Raw genomic sequence first — 23817 nt, 5'->3', positions numbered from 1 at the left:
AACTTTACTACATTAATGAGCTGAAATATATGTGTTAGTACTTCAACACTGGATTTTTTTAAGGCTAGAGAACAAAAAAGATGGACTAACTTTGGGGGGAATTGTGAATCTCTTGATATGTAATTAATGTGAAAATCCATACAAATGAAAGATTATTCTTTCCAATATGACCTTAATATCCTATTAAACATTTGTGATAAAAATGCCAGTATCAACAATGTTAATAAAATAGCAATTTATATTTCATTTGACAATACAGAATTTTACCGTGGTGGTACTTGGGGAACAAGAGAGGAGGGATTTTATTAGACAAACTGAAGAACATTGCAAATGTCCATTGAACTTATTTTCCTGAATTTAAAACTCAGTAAAACTCTCTAGGTGGTTAGTTCCTTTGATATAATAGTGAATATACTATTTTTGCCTCTAAAGAAAGAGATACCAAGAATGCAAACACTATGAGATTCCCTTTAAACCAGAAGAACCTTAAATGGCAGAAACATAACTATCATTCTTCCTTCTGTCTAACCCAGAACAATGTGAACATAATCCTGATGCTTTGCAAAGAACTCACTAGGAATGTGTGAGGACGTGTAGCCCCTACCCAAACACTGAAAGACAAAGAGTCCCATCAATACTAATTGAACAGTTCTGGTGGAAGTGGTCTATGTACTGGTGCCTGCTGAGTAGTTGATGACTATTTAAATTAAATTTAATTTAAATTCAAAAGAACTAGAGTGACATTAAGTTAAAGATCTATTATGTTACTTAGTAGCAGATCTTCCATCCTCAGAAGCTGAGAACAGCCAATGGCGGCCATGTTTGTCAGTATAGACCATGAACACCAAGGGATCACAGGAATTCTATTGGCTGGTGCTGTTCTACACCAATGACTCCTCTTTTTAGTTACTTTTGTTTATTAGTTACTTTTCAGTATTAGTTACTTTTCCATTGCTGTGGTCAAACACCATAAGGCAGCTTATAGAAGGAAGAGTTATTTGGGTGTCCGGGCGGTGGTGGCACACGCCTTTAATCCCAGCACTCGGGAGGTAGAGGCAAGAGGATCTCTGTGAGTTCCAGGCCAGCCTGGGACACCAAGTGAGTTCCAGGAAAGGCGCAAAGCTACACAGGGAAAACCTGTCTTGAAAAAAACAAACAAACAAAAAGAGTTATGTTGGCACAGAGTTGCAGGGGGGTAAAAGTCCATTATGGCAGCAGGTATCATAAACACAATGCAGAGAGTAAAACAGGCATGGAGGAGTTGGGCAAGGCTATAAAGTCCCAGCGTCCACCATTGGGGATGCACGTCCTCCAGCAAGGCTGCACAACACCCGTAAACAGTACCACCAATCAGAGACCAAGTATTCAAGTGCCTGAACCTACAAGAGACAATTTCATTCAAACCCTACATGGCCCTATTTAAAATCAGGGAACTGGAAGCTATGAAAGTCTACCTACCAAAAATGCGCTCTTCAAAGCAAAGAAAAAAAATCGCTGCCTGTTATCATTACTAAAGATCACCACTGGGGGAAAAAACAATAAATGTGTATGTATATGTGTGTGTAAATGTATGTGAATACATGTGTTCATGTGTGTGTATAAATGTATGTGTATATGTGTATATGTGTGTTTTACAACTATTTTGATGATTGTCTAGCTTGAATACACATTTTAGTGGTATTAATGAAGAACAAATATTTTTAAGAGTATTGCAATCAAATTTATAAAATTTGTTTGTATGGGCTTTTTAAAAATCAAGCTAAGAAATCTTGCCTATCCCAAAATTTGGAATGATTCTATTATGTTTTTCCCAGTACTATAATTTTAGTTCTTTAAAACTACAGTCTAAGCCAGTTAGTGGTGGCTCAAGTCTTTAATCCCAGCACTCAGGAGGCAGAGTTAGGAAGATCTCTGTGAGTTCCAGGTCAGTCTGTCCCACAAAGCAAGTTCCACGGCAGCTTGGATTACACAGAGAAATCCTGTCTCGCCAACAAAAACAAACAAACAAACAAAAATCTACAGCCTGTATCAGTTAAATTTGTACATTGCTTGACTTAGCATTCATAGTCTACTTTCTATAAATATATATAACATGAGTATATATATATTTAAGTGTGTATGTATATATGTATGCATATGTGTGCTCAATTTTCCAGCATCACATTGTTAAGAGAATAACATTTATTTTCTCAGTGAATTACCTATGAATAGCACTGAAAATCAATTGACAACATATCTATGGCTCTATTTCATGTCTCTCTGTTCCATCTCACAATAATCCTATGGAATCTGCCACACTTGTGTTGAGCTGATAGAAGTGGAGTGTGGCCCCAACATCATTTTTTAAAAATTTTTTACCTAAAAAGCAGACCCACTATATTGTGACATCATTACAATTTCACAAAAAAGGTTCAACCATGTTGCTCTTTTCTTTCAAAGATATTTATGTCAGGTTGGAACCTACATATTTACACTGAAGTTTAGCAACCAACATTTAATTTCTATAATGAAAGTATAGCAATATTTTATTTGATTTACAACAATCTGTGTATCACAATGCATGGAATGGGTGTTGCTATCTTAAGTCTTAGCTTGTCCATTGTGTGCTCGCCTCTGTGGATTTATTTCTTTTAAATTTGGTTGGATGCTTTATGACTTCAGTTCATAGAACCTGTACATAGCTTCTTCTTCTACTTTTTTTTTTTCCGAGACAGGGTTTCTCTGTGTAGCTTTGCACCTTTCCTGGAACTCGCTTTGGAGACCAGGCTGGCCTCGAACTCACAGAGATCTGCCTGGCTCTGCCTCCCAAGTGCTGGGATCAAAGGCGTGCACCACCGCCGCCACTGCTGCCCAGCAGTGCATAGCTTCTTAAATTCACATTTTAGATGCCAGTGAAAATGATTTAAGTTGATCTTCTGTTAATCCTTGATATCATATTACAGAGCAATTGAATTTCTTATGTTTACTGTGTACCCTGGAATTATGAAAAGCTCTTTTGCTTCAAGAGGTTTTGAAAAATGTCAATTAGGATATTCCATATAGTAAATCTTTTCAAACAAATCTTAGCTTTAATGTTTCCTCCCTAATCTATTTTCACTTACTTAATTATCCATGATGGTATGTTGGTTGATGGTGAAAGAAAACACTAATACCAAAGAGGGAGCTTTGTGGGGGAAAAGCATCCATTCCACCAAATCTGTGCATCATGCCAGGTTCTGAGAGATTTTAGGTGCCTTCCCAACCATAAAGGCAGCATTTCTGATCCTTGGTTTTACTATATAGGTGTTGAGAATTTTATGTTTTTCACTGGCAAAGATGAATTTTACTATCACTTTAGACAAATAAGGCATTATTTACATTAATTTGATTCTCAAACATCAATCTTTGAAATACTGCCCATCTTTGTGTTTAGGGAACAAAACCAACTTGGGAAGGTGTATCAACCTTTTTACAAATCACTGGGTTCAGTGGCTTAAATGATACTGGATTTCTGTGTCTAAACTGATGGGAGATTCTGGTCTGTGGTTTGACAGCTTGGGCTAACTTCTCTGGCTTTAATATCAAGCCAACACCATCTGCTTACTGTTCTGTCCCTCTCTTCTCTCTTGAAGGTTATGTAGATTTTATGAGTTTTTCGTTTAATTTCTAGTAAAATTCATGATATAAGTCATGTGACTTTGAAGTTAGGTCAATATTTTTTATGATATCAAAGCTGTACCCAGGCCTCTATCATTTAGCTATATCCCTTGCTCTGTTTTTGCATTTCTCTAACATACACACACTGACCTTGTATTTGCTCCTAGCCAAGGGCTTGAACTTGAGATCCTTCTGCTTCCACTTTCTAACTTCTTGGAGAATTCTGAACTATTATTTTGATTCTTTTAATAAATATAGAGTTAGATCACTATGTTGTATAGGATCAGCTCAAACCCCTGGGTTTAAGTGATCCTCCTCCCTTAGCCACCAAGTAATGAGACCGCAAGTGTCTTTAGTGAAACTGATAGATTGTATCTTACAAAGAATTTTTCAATTTTACCTAAGTTGTCAAATAGTGGAAAGGTTTTTGCTTACCGCTTTTTATCCGTGGCCGTTAGGGCTCTGTCTTGGTGCCCTCTGGGCATTCCTAATTTTAACTTACACGTCTCTTCCATTTTCTCTCATCAGTTTGGTAAGAGATTTGCTGATTTTTCTGGTCTTATCAAAGAAGTGTTTAAGTTCCTATCTCTCTCGTTCTCTGTCTCTCTCTCTCAGTTTCTCTCTCTGTCTCTCTCTGTCTCTCTCTCTGTCTCTGTCTCTCTCTCGTTACACCTAGCTAATTTATACTATTATTTTGGGTGTGTGTTTGTATGTGTGAGAGTGATATGTGAATATATGTGCATGATGCACGTACATATTAGTGTAAGTATAGACATGTAAGGAGGTCAGAGGACAACCTTGCCTTCTACCTTATCTGCAACAAGGTGTCTCTTTTCATTGTTCACTGCTTTGTTTTCCAGGCTGGGTGGCTGGAGAGCTTCCAGAGATTCCCTTGTTTTTGCCTCCCTTCTCACATCAGGCAACGGCAACATGGGGTGACAGCTTGGAGTTGTCATGACCTGCTTTACATGAGTTCTGGGATGTGAACTTGGGTATTTACATGACAAGCTCTTTACCTACCAAGTCAGCTCTCCAGACCTTGCTTTACTTCTTTAATTTCTTACATTTATATGAGTTTAATTTGCCTTTTAAAATATCTCCATGCAGGCACCTAAAATCACTGATTTAAGCAACAAATGCTGAAGCTGCAGGCCAAAGATCTGCACAAATGATGTTCCTATTGCTTGTCAGATGAGAATTATTCAGAGTTTCCCTTGAGGTTGTTCTGAGTTGTGGGTTTTTTAGAAACATACATGTTGTGGGATATTTGTACATTGTGTGAAGATATATTGCTGTGATTGGTTTAATAAAGAGCTGAACAGCCAATAGCTAGGCAGGAGGTATAGGCAGGACTTCCAGGCAGAAGAGGAAGTAGGAGAAGATAACTGAGGCACAAGAGAGATGCCAAGAGACAAAGAGAGGAAACAGGAGGTGTAAGATGGAAGGGAGGTAACACCACACGATAGAATGTAGATTAATATAAGTGGGTTAATTTCAGTTTTAAGAACCATTTGAGCCAAGCCTAAGCTCAAGGCCATGCTTTCATAATTAATAAGAAATCTCCATGTCATTATTTGGAATGCTGGCTGATGGGACATAAAAAGACTCATTACACAAAACTGCAAAAGCTATGTTCACGGCTTCTCAGAGGTTTAGTTTTAATTTGACTCTACTGTGTTCCAAACACCATGCATGGTTTTCACCCATGTGTTGTTCAACTACTCTCTCATGTCCTGCAAACAGCTCACCTTCATTTTTCTCCTCCCGAATGATCAAACTCCCAACATGTTGTCTGCTCACTGTCCATGGTCTACACAGCTTTGTTTCTAACATCATCTGGTTTCCCGTTTGTTCATCATGAACTAAGGTTAAGTCAGTTCCCACTCTCCACCTTACCCAAATGGTAAAGTCCCTACATCATTTTCTAATTCTAAAAATCTGTTTACCAGATCTTGAACAAACAAAAGGAATATGTTATGGGATTTGTCTGACAATCTGCCCTTAATTTCTCAAATATTAGTTAGTATAATTAAAAACTCTGCCACACACCCACACACAAACAGGAATTCACACATTCATATACTCTTCATTTTACATTTGTGTTCTCAAAGCTTATCATTTTGGGTTTTGGGTTGAAACTTTGAACCATGTACATATTCTCTAAGGATTTGTTTCTCTATTATGGAGTGGAGGACTAATTATTCACATGGTTGGCTGTTGTAGGTATGTTATTTTTAAATCATAGAACTTATGCTTAGGAATGAAGAAATAAAATAATTCAAATGACTTTTAAATTTAAATTGATACAATTATACTATTCCAGGCCTCTTAAAATTCAGATAAGTATTTAAATAAAACTTGACCTGTGCATGCAATAATTTTATATTTTTCCCTAACCATGAAATGTGAAATCTCCAACATGTCTTTGTATTTTAGAGTGATTAACATTGAAAGACACAATTAAAAAAAATCATTAAGACAAATCAAATTCTCCAGTTTCTGTTCCTCATCATCAGTGATGAACTCTTAATTTACTTAATCTCACAGAGTTTTTCAAAACTTCTTACACTTAAGTGAATGAGTTATATGGCTCCATGTGAGATGAACTCTTTCTGGTTTTAATGATAGCTGTATAAATGTGTTATATCTTTGCTGTTTTTCCACAAATAGACAAATAGATACAATCTAATTTCATCCACTCAGTAAACCACAAACCTTAAGCTGCCATCTTGTTTTTGTTTTGGTGCTATGTTTTGTTTTGTTTTTAAATCTGTTTGGTTTTTGTAAGTATAAATCATCGAAGGGAACGCTTTTGTCACTTGCACAAATTCACACTCTGACTAAGGCACAGAATATAATTCTAACACCTCCCCTCCTAAGACTGGTTTTTCACCACTCCTCAAGAGCAGGTTAAAAATGACATTAAGTGGCCAGGCCAACCTCTTGAGATTTCTTGTTTTATATATACCAACATCAGTATAATATTGCTTCTTAAAGAGCAGTAGGCCACAGCTGGATGGTGCGTGCCTTTAATCCCAGCACTTGGGAGGCAGAAGCAGGTGGATATCTATGAGTTTGAGGCCAGCCTGGGCTACAGAGTAAGTTCTAGGACAGGCACCAAAGCTACACAGAGAAACTCTGTCTCAACCCCACCACCACCAAAAAAAAAAAAAAAGAGAAAGAAAGAAATAGCAGTAGGCCAGTACATTCATGGGACATTCACAAATAAAAATGGCCTGATTATTGACAAAAAGAGTATTTGAAAGATATTCATCTGCAGTAGCGTTCCACCATGCAGGTTGACCCACTCCAGGCTTAGAGATTTTAGGTCCCTTTAGTTCTCATCTGTCAGGTAATCCTCCTCAGCTTCCTGTTGTCTCACGCTGAAATCCATGTTTTTTGCATGGCTGGAATGTGTCCCAGCTATGATTCCTCATCATATTTGCTGCCTCATCTCTCCAGAATCGATCCTCTGATTGGCCCAGGGTCTACTCACCCCGAATCTTCTCATGTATCTCTGCAGCCTTTTCCAGAGATCCCTCAACATTTTGTATTGAACGTGTCAAATACTGGGCTCCAAGACTCCTTACACAGTACTTCTACTGAAATCTCCACCTCATTCAACATTCTGTGACTCCAACAGAAAAGGAGTCGGTCCTGCCCGACTTCTTCTCTTACAGTGTGCTGGCACACACACACACACACACACACACACACACACACACACACACACACACACGGGCGCACACACACAGGCACACAGACATACACAGGCACACACATAGGCGCACACACACACACATGCAAACACACGCAATGGATACCAGTACTTTTGATTCTGCCTCCCAAACAAACACTATCACTGCTCCTCAGGCTGCCCACTGATATCCTTCTTAAAGCCAACATCATCTCCAGTTAAGATTAATCACGACCACCCAGATCTCCCTGCTCTGTATCCATCCATCTGCCTGCAATCCAGTCCGTTTTTAGTATAGCAGACAAGTGATACTTTGAACATTCAAATATGACATCATTACATTACCCAGACTCTTCCATGTAATGTCAATATGTTTTTTATAATTTCATGAACTTTTTTATTAATAATAGAACAAAGAAAATTAAAACCAAGAACACTTTACAAATATGTGTTCCTGTAAATACCAGATACGATGGTCCTAGAACAGCAGGGAAGTTTTAGCCATTGGCTGAGGATGATTTCTGATTCCATGCTTTGTCTTTTAGCTGGTAGAACTGAGGGAAGTTTGTACATTCCAAAGAATTTATCTCATAATCACAAAGATGTCAGGTCACATCCAGAGGAAGGCAGTGAATGACTTTTTAAAAATAAAAACCAAAATAGTGAATGATCCCCATCTACAGTTTGGAACTTATAAGCCCGTCTCTGTCTCTCTCTGTCTCTGCTACTGTTTTCTAGAAGCTGTGACTGAGATGGGAGCTATGGAGTCTGGGATCAGCCTGCTGCTGGAAGCTTGCAGGCTGTGGCCCTCTATTCTCTTCAGCTTCTGTTGGTGTCCTACATCATTCACAAATATCAACAGCAACCCAGAAGGTAAGGAGCTTGAGGCATGGCTAATACCCTGATCAGTTTCCCGAGCAGAACAACAACAACAAAAAACAGGGGAGGAGGCAGCCCAACAATGTGCTGTGTCATGTCTAAAAAAATAAAATAAAAAGAGGCATGGCCAAAGGTTTATAGCATAAAGAAATGGTTAATGTTTAAGGAGAGGAAAATGTTAATCATGCACTATGTATTTTTTAATTTTTACACAGTACATAAATATGTACAATAACTACCTGTCAGTTTTAAAGAATGAATATACAGAAGACAAGATCAAATGGGGGCTGAGAGGCAAAGGCAAACCATCTTATCTACCTAGTTACCATGGTGACAGCTGCAAACCCCTCCTTTTAACCCATCATTGCTTTGCATTCTCTCTTGGTTCCACAAGGGAGTCCACTCAATATCAGCTTATTATTGGCTGTTTCCCTAATAGAGCAGAAAGTCAGTGTGGGTCAGGATTTATCTCTACATTGCTGACTGGGGTAACCCCAGTGGCTAAAACAATTTCCAGGACATAACATATACTCACTAAATATTGATTGAATTATTAATGAAATGGACCTCTGCTTTTATCTTCAAACAAGCAGAAGCTAAAATGCTCCCTGTGCTAAAACCAGAGCATTGAGTGGAACAAAAATCAAAACTACAAACAAGAATGATAATCATTAATCACCTTCTGATGGCCACTAGAAGCACTCATCCAGGACACTCTGTGCACTGGGGTCTTGCTTCATTGATTTTAGCTAATAGGCTTGGTAGTCTATATAACAGGCTGTCCAGAAGTACTTCCAAGGTGGGAATGGTCAAATATCCACACAAATCTTTGGTGAGCCTGAGATGCAAAGGATCCATCCATTTGGGTCTGGAGCACACATCGTCATTATGAATGACATCATGAGCTAGTCAATGCTCTAGGTTATGAGTGGGGAAAATTCCTCCCTGGAAGAGGGAGCTGAGATTAGAAATGAGAAACCTAATGTTTCCAAAGCCTTGAGTTACTCCTTGGCTCTCCTTCATTCCATATTGAGAGAGAGACCAAAGAAACCGGCAGTGCAAGTCTTGATTAAATTAGAACCATGCTAGTAAGATTTAGTTAGTAGCTAGTCCTTTCCTTGTCCCTCTGGTAACACACACTTCGGCACTGTGCCGTGCATACTGGAATAAAGCTCTGCCTCTCAATTGTAAACACAGCTGCTTATTTTACTCAGCTATTATAAGAAGAATGACAGGATCCAAGAAAAGTACTACCTAATTAAAACTTCCTCTCATTTATCCCCACCTCTTCCCTCACGCAGAGAAGGAAGGCTGTTTTTAATCCTTACTATAAGAAACAAACAAACTGCCCACACGATGCTTAGAAAGAGTGCAATACGCTTAAAGATAAATAAAATGCAATGGTGTGTCCAAGTCGAGGATGCTGTTTTCAATCAGAGTCCTGATGATAGCAATATAAAATCCTCATCCCAGGACACATCTGGTCGTGGGGAACAACTTCAGTTACAAAGCAGTCTATTTGAAGTCATAAAACAATCTAAACATTGTCCTAGTGGTAGGAAGCAAGCAAATAGTCTTCAAATTGTGTCTGAAGACAGAATAGAGAAGCTTAGACTTAGCAGTCACTCATCAGGGGCCATAAAATGCAAAGTGACATGAAAATTATCAATAATTTTCAAAACTAAAGAATGAAGGAGCAGTACTTTCATCCAAAGCCTTCATGCACTCATGGTTATGACTCACATGCTGGGGCTGACAAGCTGCACACTTTCTAAAACTCCATTTCTACCGACAGATGCTAGCGACAAATTTTCAAATCAAAAGTGCTTTCCATGTCGCTTATGGCAATATCCAGTGGGCAGTACACTGGTCACTTAGTGGCTTCCTTTGCAAGTTGCCTTGGAAATTTTGACTTTGTGAATTTTACATAATATCACATGAGGCTTTCAGTATTGCACGTGACCACAAAGGACAACTTATTCCTGGGACAAAGGATTTCTTAAGGATCCTTAGTGATTTTGTCCTGCTCTAAGTAAACACTTATGTCCTATACTGACATAAGAGAACAAACAGGTTTTTGAAAACTTAATTTCTACAGACTAAAAAGTTCCATTTATGACAACTATCAGCTCAAAGCAGTCTAATGTTTTATTTTAATTCACTTTATATGAAACTGCTATGTTATACATTTGGAGAGTCAGAATTTTATTATGTAGCACAAGACAATCTTAAACCTTCAATGCTCCTGCTCCAGTCTCTCAAGCTGTGAGAAATACAAGCATGCGCCACTACTCAAGTGCATAAAATATTAAAGGCATTAAAATTAATTACTGTGATACATTTTAACTAAATAAAATTCCCAATCCCCCCTTCTAGGGAAGAGAATACCATCATGCATCCGCCAACACACATACTTCTAAGGGTTACTCTGGTAGGCCTGAAACTGGACAGAGATGAATACTAAATGTAATTTCACTACTGGCTTATCAATTTTAAGGCTATGAAGCTTGTGGAACATTATAGAGGTTCTCAAAGTCCTCTGGGTCAACACCTTTCCTGGCAGTAAGAGCACTGGGTTCTATGAGGGAAGCTGAACCCAGGCAAGTCCTTGACTTCATGTAACCATCTAAAGGACTACAGCTTTGTTTTGTTTCAGTATTTTTAATCTTATTGAGTTTTCATTTATTAGTTATTTTCAGTTGTTTTTTTTTAAAATAGAGACAAAGAACATGAAGTTGGGTGGGTAGGGAAGGTCTGGGAAGAGTTTGGGGAGTGAGAGGAATATGATCAAAATATAATGTATTAAAAAAATCTGTAAAAACTCTAGCCACAAAAAACCCAGAGGAAAAACATATAGTGTTGATGGATACATTGGGAGGTGTAAGACATGCACAAAACCATGGGTTACTCAACAAGATATAGAAAACACAGAGTCAAGGAAATGTGGAGAAGAGGAAGATAGGAGACAGACATAAAATCATGGGAGCCAGGGGGCATGGGGTCATGGAAATGTGGAGCCAAGGAACGCACGTGGACACAGAGTCTAGGGAGCTGGAGAACATATATGTACCTGTGGGACAAACATAAAATCATGGTCCACACATAGATCCAATGACACACACAGATCCAGAGGATGTACACAGAACAGGGGATGCACATGGAGTCAGGAGACAAACGTGGAGCTGGGAACACAGATGGAGCCAAGGGATGTGAACAGAACCATGGCCATACGTGGAACCACAGGACATGCATGGAACTTGAGAACACACATGGAACCAGGGGGTGTGAATGGGACCAGAACACATGTGGAAACAGGGGACACACAAGGAGACAGAGACATACATGGAGGTGGAGGACACAGAGGAAAACAGGGCTCATACACAGAGCTGAGGAACATTCATGAACTTCTGAGACACACATGAAAAGGGAAACACATGGAGCTGGAGGACATGCATGGTGCCCGGTACAAATAAGTCATCTTCTCATATCTGTTGCCCATACTCCTGCTTGCTAACAGCATAAAATTTGCTCTACCCTTGAGGGTAACTGATGCTGACTGGGTTATATCTTCTCAAGCCATATCAGAAGGAGATGGCCAGCCAACCAGTACCAGCAGCCAGTGCCAAAAGGCTAGTCAGGACCAGTAGGCATAGAATCTATGGGGATGTCAAGGCAAGAGTGGGAGGAGGTGGGAACATTGGCAGAAATGGTAGTTGATAGGAGCAATGAGAACTGGAGCTCAGTATCATGGGGAAGAGTAGAAAGTAGCTCTCAAAAGACGAGGGGCTTTGCCTTCTAGTCACCAAGCACAACGAAGTGCCAGCACATTAAAAACATGCTCTGTATTTTTCACATCATAATCTAGAAAAGCAATGCTTCTAACACATGTATAAATAGGATGAGAAACAATGACAAGACTAAGAAAAAAATACAAGATCCATGAAAAAGTAATCACCTCTACTGTGGTACAGGAATAAAAGCCCACGTTTAAAAACACTTGACCACTTAAGGCCCCATGTTTAGATAAGGTACCTCTCATCAGCTTTGTCCCAGTAATGACCAGGGCTGGAAAAGATAATCCCCCTTATTGCTCTTCCCAAGCGCTTGGGATAAAGTATTACTAATCCTGTATGAGGCATCCATAAGCTTTTCCATAAATTCTGAAATAATTCTTAGACCAATCAATACACTTGCAAGTAGGAAGAAATTCTACAAGATCACTAAAGAGTTAAAAATAAAGATTGCAGGGACCTGGAAGTGGAAATCAATAGTGCCCTGCCTGGATCTGCAGGCAGAAGCAGTCTTAGGCATTAATACTAAATGCTTCCAACAAAGACCCTGATGAAATGCCCCAAATCAGTCACGATTTTAAGGCCTAAAACTCTACCGTGTATGGAATGACTCACTCATCAGTGGTCTTTCTTCCACATAATGCTAAATTGCTTGCTGTAAGCCCAGTTCAATCAGTGGCGCACACTCTCTACATAGCCAGCATGCTGGGTAAACTTTAATCAATAAACAAACAAAAACAGCATAAGGTACAATTGCCTCAAATAGACTTGAAACATTTAAGGCTAATTCCAATGATGGTTTTGGGAATCAGTGAGCATGCTAAGAAACAGACTGCTTGAAGGGTCACTATTTTTCCCACTTATTGGAACAGATGTTTAGGGAAATGACAAGCACATCAGTGTGAATGGAATGTTGGCAATGGGTCAGGGTATTTTAGTCACCACTGAACACCCATGGATAAATCTTCCAGAGCATGCAGCCAAGGAGGCAGCCTTGAAACCCAGCAAGCCATTAAGTCATGTGAAGCAAAGGCCTCAGTGAGAGAGGAGGGGTGGCAAGTACTTCACTGAGGCTGGGAAACAAGACTGTGCCAGAATCTTCAGTCTGTCCAGGTAATTCCAATCAAGACACTGAAAAAATGTGCTTGATGACATGTTGCATATGATCGGCCTGTGATTCACTTCACTAACAGCCTCTTAGGCAGAATGTTGCCAAAGTGTAACACCAAGTCACAACTTTTAAAAGGAGCACGTGGAAATCAAGATTTTAAATGAGGCTATCCTATTCCTTCATTTCTCCCTTGCCAGTGTTTTGGGATAATTTCTCAAACTTTTGTGGACAGTTGGTCCTACAATTCAAAATGTATTCATGTGATAGACAAAGTGGTGACCAGCTGTCAGCTCCAGCATGAGCTATTCTCAGAGCATCCACGGGGAATCTTGTGTGTGTTTTACAAGTAGTCTTATCTTTTGTTCAAAGCATCACATACTTCCGAGAGTCCCAGTCTTTTGGGCATCACCTGTCCACTCCCCAGGAACTCCTACCCCACCTCAACCCACTTTCTGTCCTGCATCCTGGGTGCCTGAGCCCTTCCCCTCAGTCTGGCTCACTGGAGGTGGAATCTGCTTCCTACTAGGGTACTCTCTCCTGTTCCCGGGACCCCACCCACTCCTCCTGCTCAAGGCCTTGGCCACACTGCCTCTCTCCCCCTCTCTTTTCTTTCTTTAGCCCCTTCCTTCACCCGGCTTCTTCCCGTCTTCACTAAAGGATTATTCAACAATGCTCTTTTCAAAGCTATTTCCTGTCTTCCGGTCCCTGCACAGCTAACACATTGCTCTCTTTGGATCCACACATTTATCTCTACATGAAATGTGTTTTACTTTCTCCTCCACAGCCCTGGTTAAGCAACACACTATGGACTGTGCTGGAGCCACACAAAACCATCCCCCTGAGCCTTAAACAAAGGCACCTGCAGATGTGCCACAGCTTGAAATTGCTTTACCAGAGGTAGTGTGTGAGACCAGGTGATAACTGGCTTTGGGCTCTCCCTAATACAAAGTGACACGGTACAACAAGAGAAGACAGAATTACATAGAGAGACTATAGAGAGTGTGCAGTCCTGGAGACTGGTCAATGCAGCCACAAACCAAGACAGGCGGAGGACTGGTGCTGACCACAGGAAACGAAGTCTTCTCCAGAGTCATCAGTGAGAGCATGGCCTCATTCACGTTGTCACAGCGTACTGCTGGATAGTACGTTGTGAGAGAAGACATCCAGAAATTGCCCAGTTGGCGGTCATTTTGCAACAGCCCTAGGAAAGCAATACCCAGATAAACCACTGCTGTGAGAACTGCTGGAATGCAGCTCAACTGTTTGGCTTTTCAAATGCACAAACTATCAACAGGAAAAGACCAAGGACAACCAGAGTAAGGTGACTCCTTTGCCTTCTGGCCCATATGAACTTGAACACTGCATTATCAGACTTTCATGGCCAACCCTGTTTTTAAAAGAATCCCTCACTGATATCTGGAGTATCTTGTTCTCAGCGAGATCCTTCCTTCCGGGGCTCACAGCCTTCTCAGTCCACAAGTATTATGTCCTTCACATCAGCTTCCTTTGTTGACCATATTTAGAGTAAAGACCAAAGATCCTAGATATCAACAAAGCTACCTAGTCTCTTGGGTTCTCTATCCATTATATCATCAGCTACAGCTCTCTCCAATTTATAGAACCAACCCCACTTCTGTTTTCCTCTATTTGTGTTACCATCTAGACCCCAGATTCTCATTCTTGCTGCCTTTGATCACAGCAGCAGCCCCAAAATGAGCTTGCCTGATGGCCACAACATTTCCTTCCTCCCAGTGGAGGTTAATCTTCAGATATCTCGCCATGCCACATACATCTAAGCCCTCACTATCTATGACGGCCTTAGCCACTTCACGTCCTTCCCTTTCACCTAGATAAGGACATTGTGACTCATTCTGTACCATGTGTTTGCACCTTCACCTCAGCACTTAATACTTGCTCATTCCATTCTCTGGAATATCTTCCCCTTCATGGGGTGCATAAACTCCTGACAGTCATCTGGGACTCAGCTCTGCTATTAGCTTTTCCTAAAAGCCTTCCATAAATGGTTCTGGGGATGTGAGTACCTGACTTCCATGTTTCTCCCTGAGTTCCCCGCACATGATGCAGACACATAACAGAGTGTGATGGAAGGTCTTTTGGTTCTTAGAGACTGGACCTTGGCCTCTGTTGAACCAAAATTTAGCATGGATGTTGTTGGCATCAAACAGTCATTAAATGTTAGTAACATGTTCATCCAAAACTAAAAATAGGCAACTTAGAGTTGGGAAAGTAACCCAGTGATGGACTGATCGCCTAGACCTGGGGAAAAGATCATTTACAATACTCTGAGATGTCATTTGTGAACTGTGGGGTGGGCTCAGATTGCAAACCCTAACAGCATACTCTGCTGGCAAGGCTGTAGGGAACAGATCCTCAGGCAATGATACCTTCATCAGGCAGAATCTGAAATGTGCAGCCAAACCACCCAGGCACTTTTAATCTTTAACCTGGGATTCCTAGTTCTTGGAAAATCTTCCAATGCATCTCTTGGTGATGGGTTTTTGACAGGACTAGAGCACATCATCGTAGAGAGCTGCACCCCAAGAAAACTGGTGTAAATGTGGACATTCTGGTGCCAGAGTTTACTCTATTATGCCAAAGTGTACACACACCACCTTTTATGAAAGATCACCATCTTTGATTATGTTTGTATGCCTATGCATCTTTGTTTAAGGTATGAAAGAATAGTAAACCATGAAGTATAAGTAAGGCTTTATGTAAATGTAGAGCAGGAACCCAAAAGATAGATTTCTATGAACAACTCTTCACTCCATCGATTTTACTTTAATTTTCTAAAAATCAAAAGCAAAATCTAGGAACTAAAATAAACCGAGTTTGGGTTGTTGGCATAACTATAAAGAATGAGATGGCTATCCAGGACTTTACAGTGATAATTTTGCTTTAATTCCTCAGTGGACTACATACCCTGAAGACCAAAGAAAAGAAGAAAAAATTATATTGAAGGGTTTTCAATGACTCCCAGCAAGTAGGGGTTGTGTAGAGCTCCTACTGTGGAAATGTTGGAGTGGTGGGGTGTGCACTGTAATGATGGGGTAGTGGGGCATACACTGTAATGATGGGGTGGTGTGGCATGCAGTGTAATGATGGGGTGGTGTGGCATGCACTACAATGATGGGGTGGGAGGACATGCACTGTAATGATGGGGTGGGGTGGCATGCACTGTAATGATGGGGTGGGGGGGCATGCACTGTAATGATGGGGTGGTGGGGCATGCACTGTAATGATGGGGTGGTGTGGCATGCACTGTAATGATGGGGTGGGAGGACATGCACTGTAATGATGGGGTGGGGTGGCATGCACTGTAATGATGGGGTGGTGTGGCATGCACTGTAATGATGGGGTGGTGTGGCATGCACTGTAATGATGGGGTGGTGTGGCATGCTCTGTAATGATGGGGTGGTAGGGCATGCACTGTAATGATGGGGTGGTGAGGACATGCACTGTAATGATGGGGTGGTGTGGCATGCACTGTAATGATGGGGTGGGGTGGCATGCACTGTAATGATGGGGTGGTGTGGCATGCACTGTAATGATGGGGTGGTGTGGCATGCACTGTAATGATGGGGTGGAAGGGCATGCACTGTAATGATGGGGTGGTGGGGCATGTGCTGTAATGATGGAATGGGAAGGCATGCACTGTAATGATGGGGTGGTGGGGCATGTGCTGTAATGATGGAATGGGAGGGCATGCACTGTAATGATGGGGTGTGGGGTGGTGGGGCATGCACTGTAATGGTGGAGTGCTGGAGCCTGCATTGTTATGAAGAGTGACGGGTCATGTAGTGATGGAGTGGTGGGGCATGCACTATGTGAAAGGAAAAGAAATGAGTGTTTCCCTTCAGAGGCACAAAGATCTATCCACAGGAGAAAGAAACAGAGGGTAAGGTGGCAGAAGTTATGGCCCTGAAGCCTAGAGATGACCTGGACATAGCAGGAGTTCATAGGGTTTATTTTCATACGTGTTTTCCTTAGTCCTGTTCACTAAAGAGACCTAACTGCTAGTGTCCCAAGCAGCCTGGACGCACCATTTCCAGAGTGATATGAGGAATTAGGTAAGAGAATAGCATCATCTTTGATCCAGAGACTGAAAGTTATCACTGACCTCGGGACCCAACTTCAAGATGCTCTCTTACACTGAAAGGGCATCGTTATAACATCCACAGGGTCAAGAAAGTAGCAAAGCATTAAAATCTATCAATTCTATTAAAATTCACATATTGATATCAAGATGATCAATAGAGAAAGGAAAACATAACTTATCAGATCCTCTGGAATGACAAATGGATGAACAGCTAGATGTCAGGAAACCCATTAACCGGAGTAAAAACAAAACAAGACAAAAGCTGGCCGTGGTCGGGTAGCTCAGCTTAGCTTTCCTCTCCCAGCTGCACTGCAGGAGTTTTCAGAGAGCAGGCAAAGGAATGTTTGTTTATATGGAACTGTTCTAAGTATGAAATGAAGAAAAGATGATAAAATAAGAACAGCTCAGACTTGCTCCCATTAGCCAGTGGCTCTAAATAACTGCCAACTGCCCACTGGACACTGGACACTCTCTGCCTCACAGCGAGAGTCCACAGAAGTCAAAATGATGTGAGTGGAGATCTCATCAGGACTCATGTCACCTGGGAATTATGGGTTATAACAGACACAGGAAAACCTGATTGATACAATTGGGATTTAGTGATCAGATGCCACACTGGGTGAGTGATTCCATTTCTTTAAAAGATGTTTTCTTCATGAGAAATAAAAAAGTGTAGTAAAAGATTTAAAGACATTCAAGAATTATCCAAGAAAGCTGTACTGTGCAGATTTCAGGTAGATCCTTGTTTGACCCTACAGAATTCACACCCTCATGAGACCACGCCCTTCATGGTGTTAGAACAAATTTTATTTGGGAGCTTTTCCATGTCTGATGGAACAATAATATCATGAAGTTCTTTTCATTAACAGCTACAGACTGAAATATCATAGATAGAATTATATAATACCCTGAATTTGGATAACATAATTTGAAAAATGTGGGACAAATGTAGTTATTTAAATGAGAAAGAAATAGAATATAAATTGATAAATCTTGGACTTAGATTATTGCTTATGCTCCATATCGGCATAAGAAGCCTGTGATACAAAGCTTCAAACCTAAAGAAAAGCTATTGAAATGAGTTAATAAAATTCAGTGTCTGATTTGGGCTGGTAATAGAGACATGCTGAGGACAGAGGCATAGTTTTTATTGTGTTTTGTTTTCCTCGCTGTGAATTGTTCAAGTGTCCAGGCCATAAAGATCTTAAATAACTTTGGTAGAGAATAGAAGAGTGAATGTGCCTGTCAACAACTAACTACTACACTGAGAAGACAATTCAGAAAACAATGGATTCTATTGCATTGTGCTGCTAGATGAGGACCACAGGGCTTGTCATGGCAAGACCCTGGCTTAGTCAGGAAATGCCAAGGAAAATTGTTTTCCTGTCTTATTCCTGTTTACTGCAGTGCTAATGCCATACTTTCAGCCTCTGAGTTGAATGTCTGGGGGCCCTACAGCACCTGTTAAATGATGACAGAACAATAACACAGTCTCTATCTGTAGCAATCCCATCTGGGATCTGTCATGAGAAAGTACTCCTAGACCTGAGATTCTTATGGGGAAGAATCTTTATTTTCATCTTCATTTAAACAATTACCAGGTGAAGTCACAGAACAAAAAGGAACACCCATCTTCTATTATCTTTCACTAAACATGTTTTTTGAATTTACATTGTGGTCTTAACTTCTTTCCCTTTATTTCTTATAGCCTTATTCCTTACCTTTGTAGGAGACAACAGGATGCTCAGCTCTCTGGCACTGGGCGGGTTCCTGGAACTCAGGGCGGGCAAGTCTCCACACTCCCAGGCTTGAGAACAGCCATGCAAGGATGCAGGCTCCCTTCATGGTGGGCAAGGGGTCTCTGACTCTGGGAACGTGTCTTCTACGAAGCTCACCTTCTCCTCATGTGTGAAAAATACCTACAACACACAAGAGAATGGTCCTGTGAACATAAGCTCATGTTTTATTTCCTAGTGGATAGCATGTAAAAGTCCTGTTCACTAAATTTTAACTTTGTAATGTGTGAAGACAAGGGATGTTAGAGAATACAAACAGATTATGCTTGATAGTAAATAATGCTTCAGAGTCTCTCTCTCTCTCTCTCTCTCTCTCTCTCTCTCTCTCTCTCTCTCTCTGTGTGTGTGTGTGTGTGTGTGTGTGTGTGTGTGTGTGTGTGCATATACAGCTGTGTATGTATAAGGGTGTGGGTGTATATGTGTAAGTGTATATGTATAGTATAAATATGTGTGTATTGGTCTGTTATATATGGGTGTGTGCACATGTGTAGTACAGATTGTGTGTATATTGGTACAGATGTGTGGATGTATGTGTGTCTGGGTATGGATATGTACATATTGATGTGTTTACTGGTATATGTATGGGGGTGTGGTGAGTAGGCATATATGTACAGTATAGATATGTGTGTATTAGTGTGTGTGTGTGTGTGTGTTTCTATGTGTATAGTATAGCCTTTGTTCATGGGTATGGCTGTGGATGTATACTAGTGTATGTTTTTCAGTGTGTGTATGTATTTATGTATGTGTTTGGCTGTGGATGTGTATATATGTATGGGTATGTGGATATGTGAGTATGGATTTGTGTATATTCGTGGGGTGTCTGTGTGTGGTGTATGTGTATGTCTATGTATGGGTACAGTATAGATTGTGAATATATGGGTATGAAAATGTGTGTATGGTGTGTGCATATGGGTGTGTGTGTGTATTGTACATATTATAGATTGTATGTGTATGGGTGCGGATGTGTGTGTATTGGTGTATTTGCATAAATGAACTAAATCTGAGGCAATCCAAGTTTAAGCTCTCCTTGGTCACACCCCTCTTAGGTAACGGTGATTAATCGTCATGATCATTGTTGGGGCTTTCCTTGTAAGTCAGTCTTGGCCTGCTTGTGCAAACAGAGTTGACATGCAGTAACTCCATCACTCTCTATGATCCATAAGACCCTATTTAATAAGGCTACAGCCTTTGCCTTCTACCAAAAATCTGATTAGTGTTATGGCTCACAATTCTTGTCAATCATTCTAATGACAATATAAATTTATGGACAATCTGTCTGTAAAACCTGTGACCAAGTGTGAATCAAACAGAACATAAATTGAGCAATACCAGGTGGAAAGAAGGATGAGGCTAGAAACAGAGACACTTTCAAAACCATGAACTAAACACACTCTACACTAAGGCAAGCTTGTACAAAGAGCTATAACCCAAGCTCTTAACTTTAAAGGAAGTGAGAGTGCTTTGGGAGTAAAGTTAGGGTACCCCTGCCATATAAAGGGTTCAAGGGTAGGCTCACAGTGGAGTCAGATTCGAATTTAATATTGAAGGTTTAAAGACAATGACAAAAGATAAGGATTTATGGAAAGTTATTCCACACCAAGGAGAGAGGATGAGAACACATCCTGAGGACTGGGTAAACAGGAGAGAGGTAGCAGTGAGCATCTGTCCTAGAATGCTTCACTGTACTTGGTACAGACACCAGGTAATACAAAGAGAGCAGAGGAAGAGCTTGGAGTATAGGTTATGGTATGGAAAGTCAATAGGAGTAATGTGTGAGGTCTTAACTGTGAGGCCACAAACTACTGTAGTTTGTTTACACTAGAAGAAATATATAACCAATAGGAAAAATAAAACAATCTAGAGAGGAAATGGCAGAGAGAGTAACAGAGGGGTGAACAAGTTGACTTCAAGTTATCATAATTGTTCAGAAAAATAAAATAAACTGTGGCTTTAGGCTTTGTCCATCATGAGCAAAAAGCAGAGACAAAGAGTAGCTAATGAATATGGTTGGTGAGAATTGTCACGGAGTCAAACTTACACCCCTACCCCATCAGGATGGGGCCCTCCACCCTGCGAGTCTGGGCTGCTCTGTAGTGGCGCTGCTCAGCAAGCAACACAACAGAAGTCACAACTTCTAATTACCAGCCACCATGATGACCACTTCCTGCCATCCAGACACATTCCTCAAAGAATGGAGGAAGCAGATGAGAAGTCCAACTCTCCACACCTGTCTCAGAAGAGAGACCAGTTAGGTAGAATGGGGGCTAGAACCCATAAAACCCAGCTTTCCAGCCACAGTTGCTGAGACTAAACCTGAAACACACTGAGGGCCTTTAACATATGTCACAAGCACAGAATTATCACCCAGCTGAGCCCTTCCCAAATCCCTGAATACCAATTTGTGAAATATATTTAAAATGGCTATTCTTATCTGTTGGATTTTGGAAACAGAGACAAATTGACCCAAAGTGATATAAATGACTATCAGGATATGACTGCTATTCATTTAAATAGGATCCACTGAAGGCCTGGATGAAACTATATATATGAAACTATAATATTTTATATTGTACATGCCAGGATTATGATGCTGAATGAATAGTTTGGAAAATCCCATAAACTCCAGGTCAGGTGATGAGGAAATTAATCAGAAGTAGCATATACAGCCTGGAAAAGTTTAAATGATAGGTGGGGCTGATCTTCATTTAGAGGAGGCACGAGAGGCAAGGAGGAGGCCCTGTTAGCTGGATAGATGACTGGATTCTGTGCAAAGATAATCAGCAGGCAACAAGTGGGGGTTCCCACAGCAAAGGAGACAGAAGCCACATATCAAGAAACAAAGAAATCAGCAGACTGAGAGAAGCAGAACAAAGTGTAGCTACCTCTTGTGTTAGGTGGCCAAAGAAAATGCAACAAAATAAGATGAGCACTGAAAGACTCTGAATTTTTAGGCCCAAGAAAGCAGTTTGGCAAGCAAGCACATGATGACATGCAGTAGGCAATGCAGTGGCATGCTGGAGGGTATTTAAGAGTGACTGAGGCTGGTTTCGTTGGGGGGATTGGTGACACAGAACGGGCTGCTAGCAAGGTCCCTTCGGCCTCCTCAGCACTCTTGCCCCCATCTTTCCATATCCTTCCACGCACACATCTTGCCATGTTATGCACCCCACAGTAGACGATACAGCAGAGGGACCTTCATCCAACACCACCTCTTGATTTCAGACTTCCAGACTTCCATTTTCTGACACTATGAACACTAATTTATTTTCTTGGAGAAATCGCCCAGTTTCTGAGATTGTTTTGCAGTGAAGGGGGAATAAAAGACTACATCACAGATCATTAAAAAACAGTCCATTTTCTGAGAAGTTTAAGTGGAGAAGAGATTATAGATTTAAGAGGGAAAAGGTGAAGGTGGCCCCTGCATGCCACTCTAGCACTTGGAAACCTTGGCTGGAGGGTTACGAGGTCAAAGCCAGCACCGGCTGCATAGTAAAGTACTGTCAAAAAGGATAAATAAGGGAAAAAAGGGCATAAAAGATATCATGTGAGAAACACTTGAAATGGAAAACTATTAGAATAAAAAGAAATTGGTGATTAAAGGGAGGGAGGTTTTCATCTTTAAGAAGCAGTGGGTATTTCTATATTAAATACATATATAGTATCAAAAGATTTAGAAGTAGAGGAATACATCAAGTGGGTAGTATAACCAATGTAACAGTTCCCAAATCTGTAGTCAAATAAAGAGGTATTTCTGAGGGCTAAAGAAGTGATAATGAGAACATTAAACAGTAGGAAATTTAGAGGAGTTGACCTGGTATTGATCAAAGTAACTAGATAGGAGTGTCTCTTATTTCCTCATTGCTTACTGAATGCCAACCACACACATCGCTCTGTGCACGTGTATATAGAGGAGCCAAGCAACATAGCATGGAGGAGGCAAGCCTTAGAGCACCAGAAATGCCAATGAGGGCCCTGATACGAGGACGCAGAGCAGTGAGATGCATTGAGACAAAGAATCCCAGAGCAGATAAAAGATTAGGGTCCTCTGTAATGGAAAAGATTCTAGATGTTCTCACAGAATACAATCCTTAGGTAGAGTAGAAGCAAATGAAGGGACTAAAAACCAAGGCAGTGAGGAAAAAGCTTCTGGGGGAAGAAGAGGCAAAGAGAAGTGTAGGGCCTGAAGACAAATGAGTAGGAAGCAGGGAGCCAGAAGCACAGCTGTCCCAGAGCTGAGGATCCCTCCAACACAGAACTTTGTAATCGATATGGGCCCATAGCTGCTAAGGTTTCCCAAGTTAAAATATTAAAAGTATGTTTTTCCCATTAGAGGACAGACTAGAACCCCACTGTGAAACAGCTCATCTTCACTTTTCCTCGTGGCATGAGACTAGAGCCATGAAATGTCGTCAACCAGTAGATCCACACATAGACATGACTGAGCAGGTATTCTCTGGGAATTTGCTAGCCACACAGTCCATGGAAGTAGGTAGACTAACTGAAGATCTTCACCACTCAAAAGCCAATCCCCAAGTCACACACATCTAGCTCTGTAGCAGGCCACTTGCTGTGCCTCCTCCCTGTCTGTCCCATATCTAGCATAGCACACAGATCTTCTCCTCCAACCTTCCCTTCCCCCATTCATCCCTTTATTCCAGCCTCCATCTCCAGCAGGCTTTCTCTGGGCACCATCTGCTTACCCAGGCCAGACAAGCAGGTAGGATAACAACAGATATTGACCTCTTTCTCCCTTCTGCCAAATCCAACCCCTCAGACTCATGCCCAGC

At 40.9% G+C, this 23817-nt stretch overlaps 1 protein-coding gene across 1 annotated transcript in view; it reads right to left on the bottom strand.

Annotated features, from left to right (window-relative positions):
- Positions 1 to 23817, bottom strand: part of Sema5a (semaphorin 5A) — a 472079-nt gene that overhangs the window by 270028 nt on the left and 178234 nt on the right. The window contains 1 exon segment of the mRNA XM_036206837.1: positions 18956 to 19153. Within this exon segment, the coding sequence (XP_036062730.1) occupies positions 18956 to 19079 (124 nt within the window). The 5' untranslated portion in view covers positions 19080 to 19153.

The sequence above is a fragment of the Onychomys torridus genome, chromosome 15 (assembly GCF_903995425.1).
Source record: "Onychomys torridus chromosome 15, mOncTor1.1, whole genome shotgun sequence".
Taxonomy (NCBI): domain Eukaryota; kingdom Metazoa; phylum Chordata; class Mammalia; order Rodentia; family Cricetidae; genus Onychomys; species Onychomys torridus.
The sequence above is the reverse complement of the archived record's forward strand: the minus strand, read 5'-3'. Positions and strand labels throughout refer to the sequence as shown.